Source organism: Perca fluviatilis, chromosome 16 (genome assembly GCF_010015445.1).
Source record: "Perca fluviatilis chromosome 16, GENO_Pfluv_1.0, whole genome shotgun sequence".
Taxonomy (NCBI): Eukaryota; Metazoa; Chordata; class Actinopteri; order Perciformes; family Percidae; genus Perca; species Perca fluviatilis.
The window spans coordinates 23,263,266-23,289,242 of NC_053127.1; the positions used below are offsets into that span (position 1 = coordinate 23,263,266).

General features: G+C 37.9%; 2 protein-coding genes across 4 annotated transcripts; one reads left to right on the forward strand and one right to left on the reverse strand.

The window, feature by feature from the left end:
• Positions 1 to 205: 205 nt before the first annotated feature.
• f11r.1 (F11 receptor, tandem duplicate 1) lies at positions 206 to 9,958 on the reverse strand. 2 transcript variants are annotated; one of them, XM_039778688.1, is made up of 11 exons: positions 9,773 to 9,958; positions 9,532 to 9,640; positions 5,379 to 5,438; positions 4,648 to 4,764; positions 4,002 to 4,148; positions 3,626 to 3,828; positions 3,426 to 3,528; positions 3,036 to 3,143; positions 2,221 to 2,233; positions 1,784 to 1,847; positions 206 to 1,631 (listed from the first exon to the last, which is right to left on the reverse strand). In XM_039778688.1, exons 2-11 carry the CDS (start codon positions 9,581 to 9,583, stop codon positions 1,596 to 1,598), a joined length of 903 nt encoding a protein of 300 aa, XP_039634622.1. In that variant the 5' UTR covers positions 9,584 to 9,640; positions 9,773 to 9,958; the 3' UTR covers positions 206 to 1,595. The 2 variants fall into 2 exon arrangements, with proteins under 2 accessions (XP_039634622.1, XP_039634621.1); XM_039778687.1 differs by lacking the exon at positions 9,773 to 9,958 and having other exon boundaries at positions 9,532 to 9,766.
• Positions 9,959 to 17,031: 7,073 nt separating this feature from the next.
• si:ch211-215c18.3 lies at positions 17,032 to 25,658 on the forward strand. 2 transcript variants are annotated; one of them, XM_039778690.1, is made up of 4 exons: positions 17,032 to 17,501; positions 17,876 to 18,000; positions 19,654 to 20,001; positions 20,106 to 25,658. In XM_039778690.1, the coding sequence occupies exons 2-4, from the start codon at positions 17,928 to 17,930 to the stop codon at positions 20,210 to 20,212; spliced, it is 528 nt and encodes a 175-aa protein (XP_039634624.1). In that variant the 5' UTR covers positions 17,032 to 17,501; positions 17,876 to 17,927; the 3' UTR covers positions 20,213 to 25,658. The 2 variants fall into 2 exon arrangements, with proteins under 2 accessions (XP_039634624.1, XP_039634623.1); XM_039778689.1 differs by having other exon boundaries at positions 17,033 to 17,445.
• The last annotated feature ends 319 nt before the right edge of the window (positions 25,659 to 25,977 follow it).

The window sequence follows — 25,977 nt, forward strand, 5'->3', positions numbered from 1 at the left end:
GTGGTCAGTAACATACTTTTGTATACATTTGTGTGTTAAGCTTTCAGTCTTCAACTGTTTGCAGCCAGTGTGACCTTATCAGTAAACAATTAACCTGACACTCCTTCATAAAAAGAAAAATATTAGCAAAGAAAAGCAATTTATACTGTAGTTTAATTGTTTATGCAAAGCTTAATATCTTATTGACACAGGACAGTACAATTGATTTATCAACAGCATTTTATTAACCAATACATAAAGCACAGTTACAATCATCAGCTGATTCAGTTTAAAATTTTCTACACAAGGAAAAGTCAAGAAATGTAGAAAACCTAGTGTTTGTAATGTAAATATTGTACCTGATGGTTATATAAACTCATGATATATTGAGGTCTGACCTTATCAACCACTTTAACACATGGACCTGAGGATTTGTAGTTAACAAATGAAACTAAATAATGCCTTTTTACTGAAAGTAGACAGAACTAATATTAGTACCATAATGTCAGAACAGTTTGGGTAATTAATCATTATGATAAAGCTACACACGATGCCTTATGAAAAAGCAAGTAATCATTTATAAAAAAAAATAAATAAAAAAAAAAAAAAAAATTGTTTAACACATTACCCTCTCACTCCCGTTTCCGATTCATGATAAAGTGCAGCATCACAGCTGACATTTGTTTGTTTCAACAGGAAGTTTACTGAACGGTCAGTCTACACCCTGTTCAATACCAATTCCCTTAGTCAATGTAATTAAGAGGTTTACAAACTTATGTCACAAACCACAACCAGACAAAAGGTACTAGTTAGACTAGAAATCATATGTTAAAGAGAATGTGCACATAAAATGTTAATATCATATAAGCAGTAGTAGTAGTCTCATTTTAATGGCAGGAAGATTAGATAACTGCTTTTCAAATTGTTCTAAATTACAAACGTGAAAACTGTTATTTACAAGAAAAACAAACTTAAATAGAAAAAGAATATTGTACATTACAACCGTTTTGTGGTTTTGTTAAAAGAAAAAGACCTCTCAGAGACACTCAAATCTATGATCCATGTATGCTCCCACAATGTTTCAGCTTAGATACACTGACTGATAAGAGAGATGTACTGGAGGGAATTAAGTTGATGGGTCAGTACATGTAATAAAAACGTGGCTGTAAAACTATCGTACTATTGTATCCATTTTCCTTATTTACCTAGATTTTTCCTATTACCAGTACTGTGAGTATCTGTACTCCATTTGATACCTTTACATGCATCATTTGAACAATAGTTCTATTATTAGGAGGCGCAGAAAATCCAAAGCACACAGAAACACACACTCCAAACATAGATGGAAAAAATGTCTGAGGCTAAAATGGGTCACTAGTAGCCACAGCTTATTCTATTAAAATAACCTTCCAAACGTGTGAAAGAGGTCTCATAACCTGTAGTAAATTAACCCTATAACATTGATGTATCTGAGACAGGTCTTGTCAACTCAAACAAATCACACTGGTCTATAAAAACTGCAATTTAGGAGAAAATAAAGACGTCCCTAAAAACCTCTGGAAAAATCCCATGCTGAGAGACATCAAACCAAACTTTTCTCCTGTCGTCATTGAAGACTACACCACGAATGATGACTTCGGTTTGAATTCCCCCTGAACAAAAAAACATCAAACATCAGAACTAGAACATTTTTCTTAAAGCTCTCAGCCTGTTTTAAAAAAATAAAATAAAAAAATAAACTGAAATTATAGACCGCCCTTAAACATACTTGACTGTGATATATAACAGCAATGCTCATACTTACATCTTCTTCATCACCACCACCATGCAATGAGGTTTGCTGGTAGACCGCGCTGGGCTTTGGTTTGCTGCAGGGAAAATTAAAAGAACATGGTGAGCTAGTCACAAAGAGAGAAGACCAGTTAATAGATCAAATGTGAAGAAACCCTGCATATCACGGAGGAAATAGTGTTAAGTCAGTCTGGAGCGGCAATGCAGTCTATGGATTAGGGGTGGGAAAAATAAATCGATTCTTAGATGCATTGATATTCTCTCTAGATCGATTCGATTATGATAAGTTAATCCATTTTTTTTTTTTTTTTTTTTATATAAATAATCTGGTTAGAATCCAATAGTTGGCCTCTGAATCGGAATCATGAGGTGCCAATCGATTCCCACCCCTACTATGGATTATCTGCTAAAGTTCATTAGAAAGAATAAAAAAAAAGAAAATCCTCTTACCTTTCCTTCTTCTCTGTAAAGAGAAGAACAAAAACAACATCATTGGTATAAAGTTCTTCAAACATATTACAAATATGTATAAGTTTGTAAACTTATTTTTTTGATTGTTGAGGTATAAATATTAATGACCAACATGTTGCTTTTTCAATAAACTTTGTGCTGGCAATGTGTGGGAGTTGACAACCTTTTTTAAAAAGGTACCATGGCATGAAAATGTCACTTTGAGGTTGTTTTTTTTAACATTAATATGCGTTCCCCCAGCCTGCCTATGGTCCCCCAGTGGCTATAAACGGCGATAGATGTAAACTGAGCCCTGGGTATCCTGCTCTGCCTTTGACAAAATGAAAGCTCAGATGGGCCGATCTGGAATCTTCCCCTTATGACATCATAAGGGGAAAGGTTACCTCCCCTTTCTCTGCTTTGCCCGCCCAGAGAATTTGGCCCACCCATGGTTTGCAAACAAGCAAACCATGGCAGTTGGTCAAGGCCACACCCCAACCCTCCACCCAAATAGCATTTAAAGCTACAGACACAGAAATGGCACATACTAAGGAAAGCTCATTGTGGAACTGGCTCTAGTGTAATTCTGCACCAAGGCTGAATTTTGGGAAAGGGGCTTCAGATACAGTATTAGGGGACCACTAAGGCCTATATAAAAGCATCCAAAAAGCAGCACGTCACAAGACCTTTAACTTGTTAAAATGGAAGAAATCATTTCACTATTTAGATGTCCAAGGTTTCTGGTCATGTCAACACTCAGTCAGGATACTGATGATCACAGTAAATGTTATGTTAATATAATGTAGAAAACTCACTGGGCAGGTATCCTTTCTTGTCAGCATACCAAATGCCAAGTGCCAGCAGAATCACTAGCAGCAGAGCCACTATTACCCCAGCAACAATTCCTCCAACATTTAAGTCACCTTGAAGAAAACATCACATTTTGAGGTTCATTAGCTGAATTACAGTCAAACATTGTGGTGTAGTAAAAACAGAAAAATTAAACTCAAATGATCAAAAGAAAGTTTAAATGGAGGTTCGTATCATACATTGGTTCCTACAATGCAGCTAAACCCGTTTACTATCCTTGATGCGTTGGCATGCAGCATTCCACACCAGCTGAAACTGGTTTAAAGAGATTACCGTCTCTTTAACAGGCTCAGGCTAAAGCATGTTTTTAACATTAAAGAGAGAAGAGTACTTACGGACTTCCATGTTCATGGCTGCACAACGCTGAGCAGGACCAGCACTGTTGAAAGCCTCACAGAAGTACTGACCCGAGTCCATCTTGGTTACAGCCGGAAACTCCTGAAGAGACAGAAAAGGGTCTATTTTTAATTTTAAAGGCCATGGGGACCATAGCCGTTTCAGTAACAATGGTGTAAAGTAATAGGTCATAGCTGACCAGGTGGCCATTGGCTGCATTTAGCAGGTAGGTGGCATTTTGGAAGCCAGAAATCTTGTTGGGTTCAGCAGGCAGAAGGACACCATTTTTGTACCAGTTGTATTGGGGCGGAGGTGAGCCATCAGTGTCATGGCAGGACAACAGGGCCACCCCGCCCGTCGTCACCGAGGTGGGGACCCTACACAGGGGCGGAGATGGAGGCACTGCGGGACATAACATTCAGTTTTCAGCTGGTCTCCACATGTACAGTAATACACAACCTTCATTCCAGTATATCAACTTCAGACAAAGAAGTTCACATCACAAATGCATTCATATCTGGGTGGATATGAATGAAAAGATGCGTTTGCAGAATGTTATTACAAAAGACCTTTACCCAGAACAGTCAGCTTCACCTCAACTTCCCCAAACTGGCTGGTGCTGCCAGACACCTCACAGTAATACACTCCATTATCAGCGCGGGTCACTTTGGAGAATCTCAGATTACTATCACTGTACAATGTCACCCGGCTGGCATACGGATCTGTGGAAGAATGGCAGCATTATGGAACAGACTCAAAAGCATCAAGTGACTTGACATATAATGCATTGCAGCCATCACATTTTGCAGGATCACTTTTAGCTGACAAATGTCACCTAAATGTGTCTGCAACTGCACAATGCATTTAGGAATTAGGTCATGTACTATACAGTTTGGGCCACAAGAACAACAATTTGCAAACCATTATGGATTTTTTTTGGAAATATATTTTTTTTTTGGTAGGATCATTTAAGACTGGTTAAGATATGTTTAAAATAGATACTGGTGGCCCAGGAAGGAATCCAGGAGATAACACTGATCCCAATTTCGAACCAAAAGGTCATTAAAATATTTTAAAGTAGTTTGAGATATCGTAACTAACAGAGAGACAGACAAATAAACGAACATGATCAACAACAAAAACTTCCTTAGTGGGAAAAGAAACTGACATTTGTCAAAATGCTACAAAAATGACACAAACAAAGATTGTGAAACTACTTACTTGTTGGTTTCCCATCAAAGACCACATACGACTGTGAGCCTTTTAGGTCCTTAAATTTCCACTCAATTCTAGGGCTTGAACCGAAGTCGGCTGAATACGTGCATGTAAGGTCAATCCCTGAAATAGAGTTCACAATTACAAATATGTAATACGAAATAAAAACTGTTATTAAAAAAACAAAAATGCAATTCTGAAATTTGTCCCTCTGAAGCTTGCACATTTACTGCATGATCTTTAAGATTTTGAAAACTCATACAGGCATTCTTTACTCCAGTGAGAAGACAGAGATGACCTTTACAACCTTAAAATATCAGCATTTTGAGTAATGAAAGGACACTTCCAGCGCAAAATTAACCTAGGGGTTAATAACATATGTGTACTGAGTCGAACGTTCTCTGGGACATGTTTTCATGTTAATCGAACGCGTGTCTAGCTTTAAACAAGCTACAGCAAACCGGTGGTTAGCTGCTAACGCTAGCTTTCGGGGCACATGGTAAATAGCTATTTCATACCACTAACAAGGCGCAAAATAGCACCACACTTTAACGGTAGCATAATGAGGGTCCCTACATGTACTCTATTGAGTAACAAGACAATACCAACCTTCCCACCTTTACTCTTTAGAACAGAGTGAATGTGTAAAAAGTGGAAACGCAATTACTTTGGGATACTTAATTAAGGCATACAATGGCTTCTCTACATTCAAATTATTTTAGAGTTTCAGGACTCACCTTGATTCTCTGGCACCTGCACATCGGGTTTGCTGCTGGTGACTGTAAAGCCACTTACACCTGGACAGAGATCAAAACAAAACACATAATTAGACTTTGAAGCATGCTGTCACTAAAATACATCCTTGTAATATGCACTGGTGAACAGTTTTTTTTCACATTTAAAAAGGTTAATTGCACGACTAAGTCATTGTTTGAGTTTGCTAAGCATGTAAGACTTGCGTGACAGATGTTCTTCACCACAATTTAAAAAAAAAAAAAAAAAGCTAAATTCTCACTTCCTCCAAGTTAAGATATTGCTTTTAATCTTGATGGATATGATAAATTAGTCAGTGACTGCAGAGACTTCTCTGTCGGTGTAGCAGAAGTAGCCATCCAAAGTAGACACAGCCAGGTTGTAGATACTGGGCTCCTGCTAACATTGTAAAAATCAACCTTTAAAAAAGGGTAACATAATTTATGACATAAAAACGTATGAGCATTCCACAAGTGGGAAAACTGCGGAAATCCTAAGTTTTCAAATTGAAGGCAGCTGGAAGCCTGTCTTTTTTATCTCCCTAATATGAGGTTAAGGCGCTGTTGTAATATTCATAAGGATGAAAACAAGAAGGTGCAGCAGACATGAAGACCGGTAGGACGGTAGACGGAGGATGATTCAGTTTTGACGGAGATTAGCATCAGTTCTAAACTTTTCATCAGATAACATCTGATATTTGAGCTCTGCTTGGCTCTGCTTTGAAAAGTGTAGTCAACTACATAGAAGACAGATTTGGTCAAAAAATTATCGTTCGAAGTGGTAATCAAGCATCAAAATGAACAGCAGCAATTACTTTCGTTCAATCGTTTTAAATCCTATAAATCTGGTTCCAACTCCTAAAATGTAAATACTAGATTCCTTCATCTTCCATGATGGTATACTGAATAGCTGAATGAATAAATAACTCAATGTTATAGTTTTATACTATTGGTTGAACAAAATTAGCAATATGAATTAGTCAATTTGCAATAAGAAAATGGAAAGGGTTATGAATTTCTGGCATTTTATAAACTAAACGATTAACCAACGAATTGAGAAAATAATGGACAAATGAATGAATATTAAAAACAAATAAACAAGATTTATTAAACTAATCTAACTGTACTAAGCTTCATTATGGTTAAAAGTACTGTATTACCAATGAATGGAAGGGTGCTCTCAAAGCTCAAATGCTAAACAGTATGACATCATGTTAAAGATCACACCCATTGTCAAACACTCGGGAGCATGCTGAAGAGTCACAAGCCATCAGGGTGTGGACAAAAAAAAAAAAAGTGCCTTATTCCTGTCTGCTGAGCAAGAAAACTTCCGGTGAAACTGTCAACACTCTGGGTCTTTTTTTCCCCAGGCACAAAACTTTTCCTCATATACAATTGACAGTAGGGCTGGGCAATATATCAATATTATATCGATCTCGTGATATGAGACTAGATATCATCTTAGATTTTGGATATCGTGATATGACAAAAGTGTTGTCTTTTACTGGTTTTAAAAGCTGCATTACAGTAAAGTGATGTACTTTTCTGAACTTACCATCCTGTTCTAGCTGTTCTATTATTTGCCTTTTCCCCACTTAGACATTATGTCCACATTACTGATGATTATTTATCTAAAATCTAAGTGTGAAGGTATTTTGTTAAAGCACCAATTATCAACCCTAGAATAGCGCCACAATATCGATAGAGGTATCTGGTCAAGAATATCGTGATATCTGATTTACTCCATATCGCACAGCCCTAACTGACAGTACAGTGTAGTGAAATTCAAACCCATCAAGTATTCGAAGCAGTGGACAGCTATACATATAACATCTGGGGAACAACTTGAGGTTCAATGTCTTGCTCAGGACGGCGATTCGATCAAAGGCCGAATGAGCCTGGGATTGAACCAATATTGTGGTTGAGGGGCAACCACTCTACCTGCGAGCCACAGCAGCCCCATCAGTAGTGCAGTTACAACAGAGTCACGAGTGACTGAAGTATTAATGGATGCATACACGAGCCCGTCGGTCACATAATATACATGTCTATTGCACCACTTTACATTACACTGCCATTACTTTAAGTATTGGGATTTACATGATTGAACTACTACCTTGTTGTCAAGCCTGTGTAAGCTTCAACTACAGGAAACGGCAGCAGGAGCCAGTTAATCTTTAACTGTGTGCAAAGTTGTAAACATGAAAATACAGATAGCAAGACTTTAAATTAATATAACAAAATATCATTAACTCAAATTGACAAATGACATTTTTATTGTAGATACTTAAATTCAGACTTCCTTGACACCCTGCAGATGTGTCTTACAGGCAGTCTCAGCTGAAATAAGGCACCACAGTCACAGTTTTGGAATGACAATAAGCATGGATGTATATTGTGAAATGAAACCAGAGCACTCAATGACTTCCTTGGTTGCATACTTGTGTGAGTTTCATGGTTTGGGAGGGGGGGGAGATAGTAGTGCATTCCATTTACCTCGGAACTCGGAAGCCGAAGCTGGGAATGATGTCACACCAGAGTTGAATGTGTTCCATTTACAAGTCAGATTTTCATTGTTTTCATTAGCTCTAGCCAGGTTAGCCATGGTTAGCAATGCCACAAACAACACAGAAGTGCTTATAACTGCATGTTAGTACAGCTTTCACAACTGTTGATGCACGGAGCAGCCATGTTGGATTTTTAACTCAGGGTACTCTGTGGTTGCCGGAGAAATCACAGGTCTTTGAACTCGAAAAAATCCATGTCCAGAGTACAAATGGAACACACTATAAGTGTCCTTCAAGGTAAAGAGAGCCACGGAAAACTCAATTAAAAAGCACAATAGTAGATTTATCTGCTCAGTGCTACAAGTTTAAAGCATTAAAGTGTCCATTTTATACAGCAGTTTATTAATAAAAAGGGACATCATTTGAAGGTTCCTTACCGGAAATCTTTACAAAAGATGCCTAATAGACCAATTAACTGGTGTTTCACATTTTTTGTTACCAGTTGTTCATAAGTACTTTGAATCCATGTCCTTATTGTTTCACTGCTAACGACATTACTTTTGCTCAGTAGTAATAATACAGATAAATTAACCAATGTCCTACAAACGCTGTTCTGTTTTTAATTCAATACCTTTATTCACACATTCTTTTGCTGTTGAGATATAGATAGAGATATAGATATATATATATAAGTTTGTATTAATTTTATGTATTATTTATTTATTATTTTCTCTGTGTTTTGTTCTGTATGATGTTTGACATTTTAAAATTAAGGTGGAGGTTCAAATAAGCCCACTGGATTTTTTGCCTCTCCCTGCATTGTATTTGTTACATTTACAAAACTGTGCAAATAAACCTAACATACAAAAATAATGGTCCATCCATCCACAAATAAAAATCCAAACAATATGAGTGGCAGTTGGATTTGTGAACATAATTTTCTCAAATGTATAGAGCTACTACACTGACAAGTGTGCGAAAGCTAAACACCTGGGTTGTGTTCACACACATTGATAGTATTGAATGATTGCTTTCTTAATAGGATGCAGTGTAATTCAAATTTTGTGGGGGCCTTCAGTGTGCTCATCTAATTGTGGCATCCGTGAACCTCATTCTGTTTTAACATTACTATAATCATATATTTGAGTAAAGGCCACTACGAACAGGAATGTGGAACCACATGTTACATTTGCATACATTGTTCCTTGTTTTAATAAAGTTAAAATGGCTTTAATCCTTACAAAACAGGTGGCACTAATAATTCCTATAAATCGGTCCACATCTTACACATTTCAGTGGCCACAGGTTTTACACCTGCTCCAACATTAAATTGAAATATCCTGTAATTCTAGACTACAAAACATAATCCTATTTTATGGTCACTAATGTCAAGTTCGTCCTAAACTCAAAATAAGCAGAGCAGGCCAACATTTTGTTTCCAGGACTAAGCCCGAGGTTCATTTGGGGATGATTAGCAACTGCATGACGACTGCCAACAGTAGGCCTACATTTAACATTTAGGGACACGTATCTACAATGGTTGCTGTTGTGTTAAAACTCAGTTAAACAATAAAATACTTTTACGCGTCGCCTTTCCTCAAACTTCATAAAGTATCAACAAAACCACTCACCTGTCGCGGCGAAAAAGAACAAAGACACCGAAACCAAAACGCTGACAAGCATGTCGACCAGTTTGCTCCTTTTCCAGCAACACGACTGCGTCCGTTTTTAACTATACTCCTGGGAAAGGGGACAGAAAGTGCTCAGAAATCTTCCTTACGTCGAATAAACAACTAGGCGCTTAAATGTCCCAACCCAACTCTTAACACAACTGTATCGTAGTTTCTGTCTGCGATTAACGTTTGCTCTCACCTGAGGAGTCCGCCCAGGTGACAACAAGATAGGTAACTTCCGGTAATATGATCCTCTTGGGTAGGGACAGAGTGGAAAAACAGGTTTGACTACAACAAAGTTGTTAGAAAGCACATTTACATGGAGAGAAAACAATGGCAAGTTGGTCGTTTATTTCCCAGACAGAGCAGGACAGGTTGGGTTCAGGTCTTTGAACCTTTTGCCACTGTGACGTCGGTTTTTATGATCGTGTATGTAATCTCTTTAGGTTCCTTCTTCACTCTTGATTAGTCAGGAATGAATCATGTCATTTGTGAATCATTTGTTTTCTCACATGTCCCACCACATATTTTGCACTGCCATGCAGCACCCATAAATCAAAATGATGTGGCATTCTTAAAATGTAAAAAAAAAAAAATAAGCTGTAAGAAGTGATGTTAACTCGGTTATAGCTAAATCATTACTATTACTACTATTATTATTTTAACTTTAAAATTCAAATATATTATATTTGTACTATACATGTATGATAAATGTACTTGAAACAGTGATACTGTGGATAAATTCAAAGTGCCACATTTCATATCAATAATATGTTTCTTTTCTAAGCATGTAAATTGCATTGATTTGTATTAATTAATAACCCAATTAATGTAAAAACATTACCACCTGAGCACCTGTGATGTTTCAAGTGTGAAAGTAAATCAGTAGTGCCTTTCTAAACATAGCCGGTTTATATTCACCTGAGTTGGAATTCATTTGAAAAATGTCTTGTGCAACATGCTCACTCCAGTCTGTGAGGAGTGCCTCTATACAATGGGAAACCAGCCAAAAGGGAAATATAAATGTTTGACCTAACCTTTTACGTAGGTGTAGAATTCCACTATGTGATCAAAATGATGTGGACATACTATGGGAGTAAATCTCAGGAGCCAGATTCCTAAATGTTGTGGAAAAAAAAAACTCCCAGAAGTGTGGAGGCTGTTATATCCACATATTAATGCCCACGGTTTTAGAATGAGATGTTAGACAATTACAAATGGTTGTAACATTTGGGCATCCACATACCTTATTTGGTTGTCAAATACCTTTGGCGATATGGTTTTTAATTTGTCAAGAGCTCCATGAAAGAGCAGTGTTTCCTCTATGTTAATTTTGCCGTGGCGGCCCGCCAGTGAAGAGTGAACACATCCATATTTTGAGGATAGTGGGGGTATTGCAGTTCTCATTTATGAGGACTGTACTGAGTAGCCACTAAAGTGAATTGTTTTCAGGATATTGTAAGAATGCGAACACATTATTTTAGCCTAACATGCTATTAATCCCTAAACTACCAGCTCAGACACAATACTCTGTTGCAATTTTTTTTTTATTTGGGTGTTGCCTGACTGTTGGGCCTAATCCTTGCAATCATTTTCTTCTTCTTTTTGACACTTTGAAGTACCATCCAATTTGACCCAGGGCTACCCTCTACAGGACATCAACAGCACCCTCACCTTAACACACAAACTAACTGTGGACATGCATGCTGGAGCTCATGCATTAACACATTTAAATGGTTGGTTAGTTTCATTTAATGAAAATTTGTTACGTTTCAGTTCAGTTTATTGTCATTATACAGTACATAGTACAGCAGTGCTTTTCAGTGCAATTAAATGATTGTGCTTTGGCTACACACCAACTACTCAACTATATATATATATATATATATATATATATATATATATATATATATATATAAGTAAAAATCCTTTACATTATCAGAGAAAACATTGCACCATATAAAGCATATTCAGTGGCCATGTATAAATAGAACCTTGTGGATCTGACTAAACGTATAGCTTTCAGAAACATACTGTATATTTATGACAACAAGCCTCGGCTGAACATGGATCATGTGTTTCAGGCACAAGTGAAAGGCAAAGTAAAAACTGAGTTTGTGTTTTGGTTTTTCTTTGTCACAATAATCGAGGGACTTTATACATCGTCTCCTCATAATAGAATAGAATACAGACTTTATTGCTCATGCATCTATTAGTAGTCAGTCAAAAACAGTTTAAAAGTTTTTTGTTTCTCTGCTTGCCATTAGAGCAAACCCTGCCAAAGCCATCTTTGTTGCCCTGCCCAGTTCTTATCGACTAATACAACGCAATCTTGGGCCTGTGCGGCACAAGGTCGCCTTGGTCTGCCCTCATCGTTTGGCAGCCAAGAAGAAGACACAGGGGACAGATTTCAGTCAGGTAAGATAGATTGCTTACTTTAAAGAGTGATGATACTCAGATACTCAATAATGTCACATTGCGGAGCGCAACGTTTCATCACTTTTGAGCTGGGGAAATTTAAATTGCTAGATTGTTTAGCAGTTTTCGTCACTCTTTAAAATCCCTCTCATTGGCAGTCCTCGTATATAGCTCTTCCTTTCTTGTTATTAAGACTAAAGGCTCAAGCTAAATAGCTTTCATTACGTTTAATAAAATTACTAAAATTATTGAATGTAGATATCGAATATTACAGAATATAGACTTTCAGTTTAAGACAAAGTCACATTCATGCTTTTTACTCATCACCCTGTTAGACACATCTGTCAGAAATCAAGATCTATCCAACAGATTTATACTGCACATTTCAATAACTGCTTATATGTGAGAGTATAAAGTGTATGCAGTAGTATGTGTGCTTAGTATTGATTGTATGATGCAGAGTTAGCAGGCCTGTGACATACTAAATATATCCTGTACGTTCATTCAGTTCAACCCATTGCACTTTGTGCATACACACAACTTCAGGAGGGTCTAACAGCAGTCACCAGATGATTATGGGTGCAGTGTTAACGTATGCAGCAGTTTGGCGCCTTGTTCACGGCCAGTGAATTTCCAGCAGCATGGGAAGTGTCATCAAGGTCAGTAGTAGGCCACTGCAGCTTTGTAATAGGACACTCCACGCCAAGCACGGGAGGAGGAGCTCTGCAATAAGAAAAGTAATGCAGATTCAGAAGGAGGAGCATTTTGTTTGGCAGTCACTCAAATGTTTTCTTTTTGTAAAATAACAGGATGTGCACAGCTGTGGTAAACAATTGCCATGAGCACAAGCAGCTTACTTTTCTCAACCACTGAGGTTTTGGATGCTGTGCCTGAGTCGGCAAATTTGATGTTGCAGGTGAAGTTGGACTTGCCGTTGGGCAGGTTTTTAAACAGCAGGCGACAGATGTTGCCCGGGAAGATGCGGACTCTGGCGCGCTTCTTAAAGGGGGCGTGCTGCTCCTCATCTGGGTCGGTGGTGTCAAAGAGTCTTTCGCCGTTTGTATACTTGCAAAATGGTTCTGGTGACTCAGCGGGAAGCGCATATTTGCAATCCATCCTGAGGTGGTGCTCATCTATTGAGCAGTAGTTTAACTGAATCACTTTCTGGGCTGACGCAAAGCCTATGTGTTGTATAACGCAGAGAGATGATCAGATATTTACCAACATTAAAAACTCATTCATATGACAGTATCATTCATAATGAAAGGAAAAAACATGCAAATATTAGAAAAAAAAGGTTCTCAATTCACATACTTACCAAAAAGGAAAATTGTGGCAAGGAAGAACATTCTCCCAACTTTCCTGCAACAACAAAAAAAAAATTTAATAAAACGGTCAGCGCAAGGTAACACCAGGCAATTACTATACACCAGAACCAAACAGCTAGCCTATTTATTTTGCTGTCATGTCTTTACATTATTGAGGTTCAAATCAAATGAAGCTGACTGTGCTGTAATGAGCGGGGTCAGATTTCAGAGACATGAATGCCACACTTTCTCAGAGGTTACTGTAGAACAGTCACTGTACCATAATACTCAACAACTGAGATACAATACAGCCTGACTGTTTTTACGCTGCAAAGACATGAACTGCAAACTTCACTGGTGAATTGCCAACATTGAGACATTTCTGTGCTTAACCTCCCTCCAGTCAAACATGCTGATTATGGTATTTGCCTGCTTTTATTTAATATGTTAAGAAAATATACAAAGCAGTTCAGCTCTTTTTTGTTTGCTTGATGCAAAGCTACTCTCGCCTACATTCAAATATTTGCTTTAGAGCTGACTCCAGTGTTAAGCCTAATATTTCATCCAGACTTAAAGAAAAGCATTCTGCATAGCACAGTTCAATATTTTGCCATAGCTCAGACCCAGCAAATAATAGTATATGAATCATTCTCACCTTGTCTGGTGCAGTTTGAGCTACCCAGTGCTCTGCAGTGTGATGCCAGGTGTAGTATACAGTAGAGGTCGGCTTATAGAAGAAACAGAGGAGAGAGGGAGGGGAGAGGGACAGAGAGGGAGGGGAGTGGGGAGAGAGAAAGGGGGAGAAAATGCTGCTCCAGTGGACTTTGGGGACATTTCTCAGTATTGTATAAGGATTTGTATTGATTTCTACCCTCTGTTTTACCACAGGACAGAGGATCACATTTAATCTAGCCTCATATTAAAAGATTGAATTCAGGCTGAATGAGAAAGAAAAAGGAAATGTTGTGATGAGGGTTTGATTAGCTGAGACACCTCAGCTGTTGTTTCCTCATTCAGTGTGCGAGTTCAATACGTGTCAGCAGTTTCTCAGCTCCTTTTGCCAACATAAATTAAAATACATACATATAAAACACAAATACGCAGATAATTAATTTCAACTAATGTATTGAAGATCTATACTACATTGACATCTGCATAAAAAAACACATTATTAGGAAAACAAAAGAACACATGGATATGTGTCTGAGTATATTCTGCTAATAGGCGTATCATTTATAACTACATCAATATTACATTAACAATAAAAAAGGGATGCATTAGCCTATTAAGAGGGCTAGGCATGTCAAAGCTGCAGCTGATCTAGAGGAAGTCCACACTCAATTTCAAAGCTGGGACAGGGGACCGGTTTAAAAGGGACACAGCGGAGTAACATGGCCCAGGTCTGTCTTACTCCTTACCAGATGTTGGCTGTGAAGCACCGTTTTGTTGTTTGCAACCGAAATAGGATGATGAAGATAAGATCTGAGGTGTTTTAGTGTGTATTTTTTTAATAAATCTAAATCCGTACTGCATGTCATTTTCACATATGGATATGTAAAATTATGTAACATTGGCTTGTGTTGCCTGAAAAACATTAAGAACAACCATTCCATCTTGTCAAATCCACTGAGCTAGACCCACTGTTTCCTCTGTATCCTCTCACTGTATCCTCTTCACACTGCTCATCCATTTTGTCAAGGTCCTTCCTGGACAGTTGCTGAACAACTGCCACACTGAAGCAGTCTCCCAGGACACTGACAGAAGGGTTGCAGAGCTCTCTGGAAGGCACAAACCACAGCAAGCGGTGAAAGCAGAGCATATATCTGCCATTTTACACACTGTACTTAATATATCAACACTACATTTTTTTTTTGTTGTTCTAATTTTGTCTCCTCTGTTTTCACTTTTAAAAGCAGAGAAAGCAGGTGTGGTGATCCCTGCCAAAAGTATTCATTAAAGATTCTGTAGCTGTGATCCCTGCTGCTCCTCTGCTGGATGCTGCTGACGATACACTGCAGATGAAACACGGAGCCATCACCTATTCATCTTCATTGATGTACACTGTAGTACTATACTACCATTAAACCATTATATTATCAAACAGCACCAAGTATTCATTAAGTCACTACTTTTTAATTCCATGCACTTTTCCAGTTATTTGAAGGTAAAAAAACTGTTTGGCATAGTTGTTATTTCTGCATTTATAAGAAAGGCATTTTTTAACATATAAGGGTTGTCCAACTAAAATATAGTAAGAATGCTCCATCTTCTGCATTAGCCTAAAGCTTTCCTTATGTAAAAAAAAATGCTTTAATTTTAAAGGAAATGATTATTCACAACAGAACATTTCATTTACTGTAAACAGGAACACTGGACAAGTAGAATACTAATACTAATACCAATACTAATACATTGTTGTACATTCACAGTATCTAGTTCAGACATGTCTGACACTTGAACATGCAGCACACAGCGGAATCTCTGACTTTAAGCTAGTCTGCATTGTTAGATCTCCCCATCAGCCCCCATACACAACAGCTGGGATGCTTAGTTAGGGACCATCAATAAATGATGGTTTAAATATGTTACAAAATGTTTTTTTCTCATTCCTCCATGTTTCCTTGACTGATTCAAGTTAATAATAATTAATTAATTCATATTAAATATATGCTAAAAAGATTATTTTCATCATGAAAGGTGTTATTGCTGTATTTAAGTTTTTTTCAGGCAAATAAAATGCAGGAATGACCCGTTTTTTAAATATTTATTTGTATTATTTTTTACTTTTAAACGAGAATTGCATTTTCTTCAATAACTTCCATCCTATTTTTGTTCGTCTTTAAATATGTATATAGCCTATGGATATGGGCATCCATGTGCCTTCATGTAGCTATTAAAATATTAGAGGTTTTCTTTTCACTTTTGGATTCTTCTTCTGCATAACAATACCAAACAATATTGGACATTAGTAATTATTCTACATTATATGAATATTTTTATGTAAAAGATTTTTTCCCCAATAGCTTATTAAATGTCCCTCTGACCCAAAATACAGTGTAAAGACACCGCATGGGTGTATTCTCATCTGCAGCCTGCATTGGACTACAAACAGAGCAGCACATCCAGGTCCACTGTTATTGTACCAGTTGGATACAGTAGCATACTGTGTAGTTTACACTCTGTTTGCATGTTTCCTTTTTGACACTATGTGGATTAAAATATGTTTGTTTTTTATCAGTGATGGTATTCTGGGGCTGCATTCGTAACCTTCTTATGATGTCCCATATTGATTAATTCACATTTGAAAAAGAAAATCCCTCCTGCTGCTCAGCAGGTACTAGGTAAACATTTGTTTGGGCAGTAAACAACAACAAATAAAATGTTATAACAGGAAGATCATTTGCCAGTCGTTGTTTCTGTGTCTCTAATGCGACCAAGATTGCAGTGGAGACACTACTGCAGAGGTATACAGTAGGTCAATTAGGCCTATGTTAACTTTCAATAAGCTAAAACCGAGTGGTGTGAACGTGGATGGGACAAATTTAGAATTAAAGTTTACTGTCAAACTCAGAGCTGCTGAAGCCATAAGATGTTTGAATTTCCTGCACCTGCACCTTTCTTTTGACACTAGATGTCACCAAAACATTGCTGTATTTGTCATATTTGTGGTGGTGCTTCCGGTTTCTGTCCTGCAGAGGGAACTCTTCTTTTGCACCAAGAACTTGCAGTTCCCCTAAAACAATAACCTGGATGGGAGTAGTGGTAAAGCAAAAAAAGCAAATTGAATATTGCCTTTATGTATAAAATTCCAGTTCTCCCAACTGTTTAATTTATAAACTCCAAAGTAAAGACTTCCCATCCCCGTCCTGCTTGAGTCACACATGACGGGCTAATGAGCATCAAATCTCTGGTCGGAGCTGTAACTTCATTCCCTGATGAATGAAAGTGAAATTAATTTCCCTGCTTCTGGATCCCGGCTGTGCAATGAGGGTATGGTCTTTTAAGGATGTGTGCGTGTCTGAGTGACTACGTACACAGCGATAACCCTAACTGTATCCTCAGTCCAACAGTGAGAGCTCTGCAGATGCTGATGCTGCTGCTCCGCATTCTGGCACACAGCTCAACCTCGGGAAAGGCACCACATCAGGTAAGACCGGCTGTCTCATCTGCAGAGTGGGATTTAAAAAAAAAGGCTTCGACAGTGTAAGGAATCTAACATTTTCAGATCATTTTTGCGTGTATCAGAAGCATGTCTGCGTGCCTGTCCGGTTCTTTTACCTGCAGAGAGGACAACAAAATGCTTATCCTACACAGTGATGGGAGTTCTGCAGTTTGCTGCATAGCTAGGACACTGCATGGGCGTAGTCCTCTCTGCATTTGGGCTGCAGCAGAACAGCACAGGCCCGCTGCGCTATTTATAACTTAAGTGGCCTAACATGGTGCAGTTTACTAATAGGTTACATGTTTACTTTGTGCCTCTAAAGATGTCATCTTGTGTTTTTCTGCATTGATCAGTGATGTTTTTCTGGGGCTGCATGTGCAGCTTTGTCATATTGTCCCATGTTGAACTCTTCCAGGCCATAAGGTAGTGTGAAGGTTATTGATCTGACCGGACAGACGCCAATCGCTATGGAGCTGCACCTGTTCGCCACGGCCTGTCTCTTCTTTGGCAGGATCATGATAACGCATCAAACTACTCACAGTATGTGTTATTGTTTTGTATTTGTTTATTTTCAGATTGTTAAATCTACTGAAGAATCTAGGCTATGGCGGAAATTGAAGGTCGTTGTAGCCAAAAGTTGGTTTGATGTTGGGCATAGGGGGATTATGTCTAAAAAAAAAAGATGAATATTGTTGCCAAAAAAAGATATCTAGTAATGGAAACATAATAACATGCCTGTGTTGTCAAGCGGGCGATTTGAGATCAAGTCCAAATTGTCCAAATTCAATACTGCAGCAAAGGTGTCATTACGCAATTTCAACACAGAGGTCAGTACAGTTACATTAAAGTGATGTAATCCCAGAAGTTCAACAAATACCGGCTTTATTACAGAGGATTTAGTGACTTTCAAGACAAGTTACAGAATACTGTGACACTAAATTGAATGGGAGATGGGAAGGGGCGAAATGAGGAGATGTCATCCAGTGGTGTAGTAGTAGTTCATGAGTTGAGTGTAGGCCTACTTATAGGCACTAGATGGTTAGGTTACCGAAGAGGAAGCAGGGAGGACGTGGGTATAGTGGGTTAGTTACTTCTGTCACATTTAGAATTTGAAAGATGTTCTTCTGAGACAGACACACAAGTATGTGAAGAGCAAAAAGAAAGACTTTCTCTGTGGTTGCTCTAGTCAAAAGGTGCTAAAACTGCTAACACTAGCTTTTCACTTTGATGCTGAATAAGAGCTCACAAATCAGTCTCACTAATGAAGTTAAGCCCACTAGCCAGGTACCAAGCCTTGTTAACATTAAAACCTAGAGGTTTAGTCCATGTGTCTTTGTACTGTGTTCATTTACAGCAGCAGCCTCTGGTTGGTTGGATAACTCAGAATCACTTTGACATTGTTGTTGTTTTAGCTAAAAGGAGCTAACTGGCATTTGGTAGCAGTTGTTGAGCTTGCTAGCTTAAGAGATGCAGAGGTATGTGATTGGCTGTGAGGTGTGGGAGCGATGACAACACCATTATGACAGTGACAGTATATGACATAATACATTCAGTCATTATGAAATATGCATTAAGAACTAAAAACAGACTTTTGAAAATGGGCATTTCTATATATATATATATATATATATATATATATATATATATATATATATATATATATATATATATATATATAATATGTATCTAATAAAACTAATAAGATGTGGTTTACACATTTTAGTCCTATGTTTTTTTTTCATTTTTTAATGGCCCCTTTATTTATTCAATATTATTACACATTGGGGTTCCATAACATAAGTACCTTATTTAAAAACAGCAGTGCGTAATGAACTGGAGTCAGCATCCAGAGCTGAACAAAATTAATAATTTGTGCCTGCAATGGTCAGAGCTTTGCATATCATTATTTTTTAACTGCCATGTCAAAACTGATACAGATCTATTCACATAGTAGATTCAAGGCTCTTATTGCTGCCAGAGATGTCTTTACTAAATATTGACTTGAGTCATTGTTTAGCTTTGGTTTTATGTTTGTGATCATTGTGCTGCTGGAAAAAAAAATCTTTTTCATATCACTGTTTTCTCGCAGACTGCAGCAGAATTGTCTTCAGCATTTCTCAGTAGTTTGCTGCCTTTAATTCACATTGAAAAAGAAAACGTTTTTGATTCACACCCTGTTTGCATCTCTTTCAGTGAACTCATTGTATACGTTTCTGTTCGCTCCTCGCGGGCCTCAGATGTTTCCGTGTCTAACTTACCTGGAGCGAAACGTCAGGGTGGACTGTGAGTTTCCACCCACCTACCAGGTCCCCGGCCCCTACTGTGAGTACCGGCAGGACAGCCGCCTGGTGGGCAGCACCTACCCCAACGCCGTCGTCTATGTGTCCACAGAGGACCGCAGGAAAAGCAATGTCAGCCTGGTCAGTCCTAATCTGTGCCGCCTCACCTGGGCCCCGCTGGCTGATGAGAAGCCTTTCACCTACACCTGCAGGGTTTACCAGGGCAGCAGCTGGAAGGAGAACAGCATGGCCGTCCATCACAGTGAGTAAAGAAAAGAAAAAAAACTTCAGCTTGTTATTTGAGTCTTTGTTTCCTCCAAACACCAACTGAAACTATATCTAAACTCACATTTTGCTCTATTACAGGGATTCTTCCAATCTGCTCTGCAATCAGTGTAATGTTCAAATCGGCGCCATGGTTTTTGTCACTGATGATGTCACTTCCAGTGGCTGTGGGTCTTCTGAGTCCATGAACTCTGACTTTCACAGGGTAATGACTCAATGGACCTTTCTTACATCATCTGTGACTCACTCTGGTTTTTTAGTTGGTGGTTGACTCTATGTGGGATGCTTTTATTTTAAATTATTTTATTTAGGCAGAGAGAGAAAGCCAAAAGCCATGAAATAAATTAGAAACGAAATCAACCTTTCATTGAGCATTGGGCTATTCTTTAAAAATGTACATTTGAGGTGTGAAAGTAAGATTTTATATAATAGACCTCATTCTCACCACTGTACCTTGAACACTATAGTTTCACAATGCTGAAACTGTCGCAAATCTCTTGGTTGATCAGGTCCCCCTTGTAAATAAGATTAATTGGGACATACAGTATATCTAAACTCATATTGTTAATGGCCAAATAAAATATAGTTTTATTTTGTATTTTTTTGTTAAAGAAAAACAGATGCTTTCTATAGATTTATATTGCATCTTATTACTGTTCTAAACACAAATGGGTTTGATTATATACACTGACATTAAAAGTGGAGATCTTCCCTCAAACACTTAAAGAGTAGAGAGCCTTTTGATTGGAGTTATATTAAGGAGTGTCTGTCAGTTCACATGCTTATTTTTATTTGGATTACATTACATAAACAGTCTCACCAGTTTGCTGAACTATAGACAAAGTAGGCAGGTATTCTGATGGCTGACATGGCTATTGAGTATTAGTAATACATAACTGCTCAAACACTGCCTTTTCAGCTAGCAATGCTAATCTCTGTTACCTTCAGTACCTTTAAATAGAACTAACCTGGACCCCTGTGTCAGGTTCACCATGGTTATAGCAAAGCTGCTCAAGTACAGTCTCTTTTCTACTCCTCTTGGAGAGCAATAATACTTGATTGGGATGGCCTTTGGGAAAAGGCTCTAATTTCAGTACACTATGTTTCACTGGGCTTTGATGGTAATCTGCCCTTACAGCCTAAAAAGACATTCAGATGTGTGACTGTTGTAGCTGCTAGTTTGACAAGTGTAACGTTTTGCACATTTATTGTTTAAATTAGACATCGCTCTTCTCCTGTACAAGTATGTGTTCATGTACACAGTATATGTGTAGTAACGAAAGAATAGTGTAGCTTTATGTTTTTTTCAAAGATGTTTCCATTTTAATATTTTCTTTTTACAGTGTATGTACATGCCTTCCACATTGTAAACACACACATTTAGGGCCTCTATGCTTCTTATTTAATTTGAACAAAATTAAATAAAAAAATTTAAACTATAATAACAAATAAAAGTTATGCACAATACAAGTTTTCTGTTTTCTCTGCACAAGTCACTTTTTCTATAGAATAGCCGACACTAATACTTCTTAGTTTTTGCTCAAGAAAATCAAAATACATATATCCTTCAAGACCCTAAAAACAATGGCCTAATCAGCTTAAGAAATGGCCTGAATCAAAAGTTAAAAGTCAATGCAGGTCGTCTAAAGGTCTGATTTATATCAAGCATGCCTCACGTATACATCTCCCTCTGACACTAGATGTCATCAAAGCATGTAGTTGCTTTGTCAGTTTTGTAGTGGCGCTTCCACTTTTTGTCCTAAAGAGGGAACTCTTGTTTAGCACTACCATTTGACAGCCCCATAAACACACAGTATGTTCATGGTATTGAGGCCCCATGTATCAGGATCATAGATTGTTAATACGGTATTTACAGTCAATGATCAGAATGTACTGGTCTTTTTGAAAAGAAAAAAAAAACAGGTGTTTGCTGCCTCCTTGTTATGATTTGCTGGTACATTAAAGCTGAACAAAGCCATCATTAGGTACTTGCACTGACTATTTACATTTTATATTTGATACATCTGCCAACCACTACCTTTCGGAGGGGAAAGTTATACTTTTTTCAATATACTTTTCACTTGACACAGGTCTAGAGAGTTACTTTGCAAATAAGTCAATTTATAAGATATGGTGCACTGTCATTGATTAATCTGTCCAGCATTATAAAATAAGCTCACATAAATACATCTGTAATAATATCCATTATTATAAATGATAAATATATCATTCTAAGCAGAAATCCAGATAAGTTGAGGAAAACTCATCCTGTTTAGCTGTAGCCCCCAAGCAGCACAATGTTTGGTGTTTGCCGAAAAAACACAGTGTCACTCTCTGTCTTTCTCATGTGCTTTCTCATAAAAAGAGGCCGATTTTCATGTCAGTTTAAAGAACTATAATCATGGTGTAAATGTCTACCTTTAATGTAGGGTTCACATGTTTGGTGACTCAGCATGCATGCAAAGGGAAATACTAAGGACTAAGAGTCACATTTTAGTTATTTTCTAATTGCAATTTTTCATACAAGAGTGCAGCTAAAGTGTGTAAAAAGGCAGGAGTTGAATAAATAGGGTCCTTTAGAGGGAAGAGGCATCACATTTAATTATTTTGGGCAATATCAAAACTGTGCTGCATAAACAAAACCGTGTCACTGAGGGTAAAGAGATATAAAAGAATAGCATAAAGCAGCTGCAGCTGATGTCACTTCCTGTCATAATAAGCATAGAGCAGATCAGAGAAACCAGTGGAAATATTTTCTGCATGGAAATTACATACAAATTACAATAAAATAAAAATACAGTGCTTGGCTTCCTGTGCTTATAAATAACCTTCGACTAGACTTCACCACAGTCAGCACTAGAAAAACAAGCCGTGCTCTTCTTGTAATTTGTACAAACAAAAGAATATTCGTGTGAACTAATAACGCAGATCACTTAAAGGGGTTCTCTACCTTTTTTTAAATAATGTCTTATGGGGCTCTGGAGGGAGCTTTATAATGTCTAAGAAAATAACCCTGATGATGTCATCAAGGTTATCTCAGATTGATTTGAGATTCAAATTTTTCAATAAAAAGCCAGCTTTACTAAATGAAGTGTGGTCTGATAAAAAGGATCAGTTGGTTGCATTATAGGAAGTGTGGGATCTGAACCAATTGGTTGTTTTGACCCAGTGCTAGTGTTATTTTACATATTACTGTTGGGTTATTTATCCATACTAAAACATGATTAGTATCCACCTAAACACTTTCTCAACTGTATTCCTAGTTGTACAAAACAATTTGCATATGATATATGCAAAGGATATACATATAATCAACAATCAGTAACAAAAAGTGACATGTAAGTTAGTGTGAAAGGGCTACAGATTATAACAGTTCACGACCATACTATATTTTAGTTTGGGTTAATAACCCAACAGTAATAGAAGAAAAAGCACTAACACAGTATTCTTTTGTTGCTAATTTGACCTAGTTATTTAAATCAGTGTCTTATAATTCCTCTAACTTTATAAACATGTTATATTAAATGGCTGGAGTAAGTTATCTTCTCCCTCTCAAAAACACTTCTACTGCATGAACACCAAACAAAACATACTGCAGGAGCATTTAATTGGAGCCGTTTATGAAATTGCAAGCACCCATGATTCACCCGGATTCAGCCAGAGCTGTTTGCAAACATACGACTAACCTGATTTCCTCCGTTTCCTGTTCAAGAAAAATGTGATAGGGACTAGATCAGCTGCTGCCAGGTTAATGTCATCATGAATTAATCATTATCCCGGCCTCCCTCTGAGAGATACAGAGATGCATTGCAGGTCTGACGCTGGGTGTGCATGTGCATATTGTGTTTTATATTAACAAAGCTCCAATGGCCCAGACCACCTAATTTCCTGGCACTGTGCCTGGGCCACACAGATAAATTAGCCCAGCCACAGCTCGCTGTGGGGGCCCCTCCAGGCCATACAAACAAGGCAGGAATAATCTCCATCAGCTCTGAGCATTAAACATGCATTCATCTTCCGCTCCGTGCAGATGTTAATTGAGGTTCTGCTGCTTTTTCTATGAGTCAATTAGGAGCATCAACCAGAAGTGGGAGCACAGGAGGACACCTTTAAACCACTTTAAACCACGAATCATCTGTGTCATGAGGTTATGACGGTGGAACAAATCTTTTTTATTTTTTTACGTGTTGCTGCAGAATAATTATTCAGAATCACAAAGACAAATGTTTGTAGTTTGTTAAATAAGTATTAGTGATAAACGTGATATGCACAATGGCACATAAACAGCATATTATGTTATTATGTTTAGGCTAATAATAAATACAACTTGCTGAATAAATACAACTCTGGAAGAAAACACTGAGTGAACAGAGGGCAGCAAAAAGTTGAAGGGAATATTCTAAATGAAATTAGATTGAGACCATTCTCATGTGACCCCAATGGGTATTCACTGAATCCTTTCATCAACAACAAAACAGAAAAACGTCTGCACTTTGTCAGTTGTGGGACGTAAACTATAGTGTAGCCTACGGCGTAGTGCCATTTTTTTTTTTTTATCTGCTTCAAGTGAAGAAAAACTACGGTGGCTGTAGACGTTTGCTTTGCTATTTGAAAACCGCAGTTCTGATCAGAATGTCCATTGAAGATTCTATCTGACAAATCAGCTCATTTGTTGACATTTCCGAATGCCTTCCTACAGTTGCTTAATAAAAGCGGGCTTTCCACACAAACAAACGTACATGTGTCAGTAGTATGAGAAAAAAACGAGATTTTAACAGTGGCTGGGGTCGGGCTCGGACATAAATATCATAATGCCTGTCGGGCTCGGGCCGGGTTTGGTTACTGCTCTGTCAGACGCGGGCTGGCCTCGGACAGAAAAATGCAGCCCGATCTGCACTCTACTATCCACAACTTTTGCTATTAGAAAACCAAAAAGACCATGCAGTGGAAAAATGGCTTTAGACAGCATGTTTTGTAGCCATTGAGGCTGACAAGACGTGCCCCAGTCAGACAAATAAATGGCAGCGGGTGTCCCTTTAACACCACTCAGCCACCCAGCTACTACTAATACACTTTATTGACCAGTCAGGCAGGAGAGGTGACCCGAGGGCTCTGGAAACAACAACCACTTAAGGGTTTGGGCTTTGTGATCTGCTTCCCTGCTGTTGAATGGCTCTCATTGTGTGATTAATTGTGTGTGATGCAGGCTGTGTGTGTTAAACTGGGAATATGTTGGGGGAATAGAGTGATGGAAGAACAGTAGACTGGTACAGTCTATGGGAAGAACAGAGCAAGCGCCTTTGAAGATGACAGTGACATGAAGGCATGTTTCCTTATGATAGCAAGGCCTGTGATATGTGCTGCTGTGTGTATTGAGAAAATCTTAAATTGACAAAAAAAGTGTCTAAATGATTATGATCTTTTTTAATTTAGTCTTCTATTAAAATGATTAACAAAGTTGGAGAGACTAAACATTGCCTCATATTGTAGCTGTAATGTGGCCTCATTTCATACAGGAAACAAACCTGTTATCTCTGACATCAAGTTTGGCACATTTGACAGAAACCAAAGTGTGGATAGATGTTTAGACTATAATGACCTGCTTTCTGCCCAGTAAATTTGTTTTTATCAAAATATGCTTCATTATTTCCTTACTTCAGGCTTGTTTTGTATTACAGTAGAGAAAAAGCTTCAGGTGGCAACAGAAAACAGACCACATGGAAGATGACTAATTTACAATTTGATCAAATTTGCTACCATACAAATCTTTTCAGTTTCCTGGCAGTAATTCTCCAGTCGTGCGTTGGCATGGGTTGCAGCCAGTTCATGTTCTTAATGCTCAACGTAGCCAGCAGCAAAGTTTTACAGATGTTCATAGAAAACTCCAGTATTTTGATAAAGAATCTTAATTATCACCTGCTAATGTACTAAAAAAAGCAGACTGATCTCATAA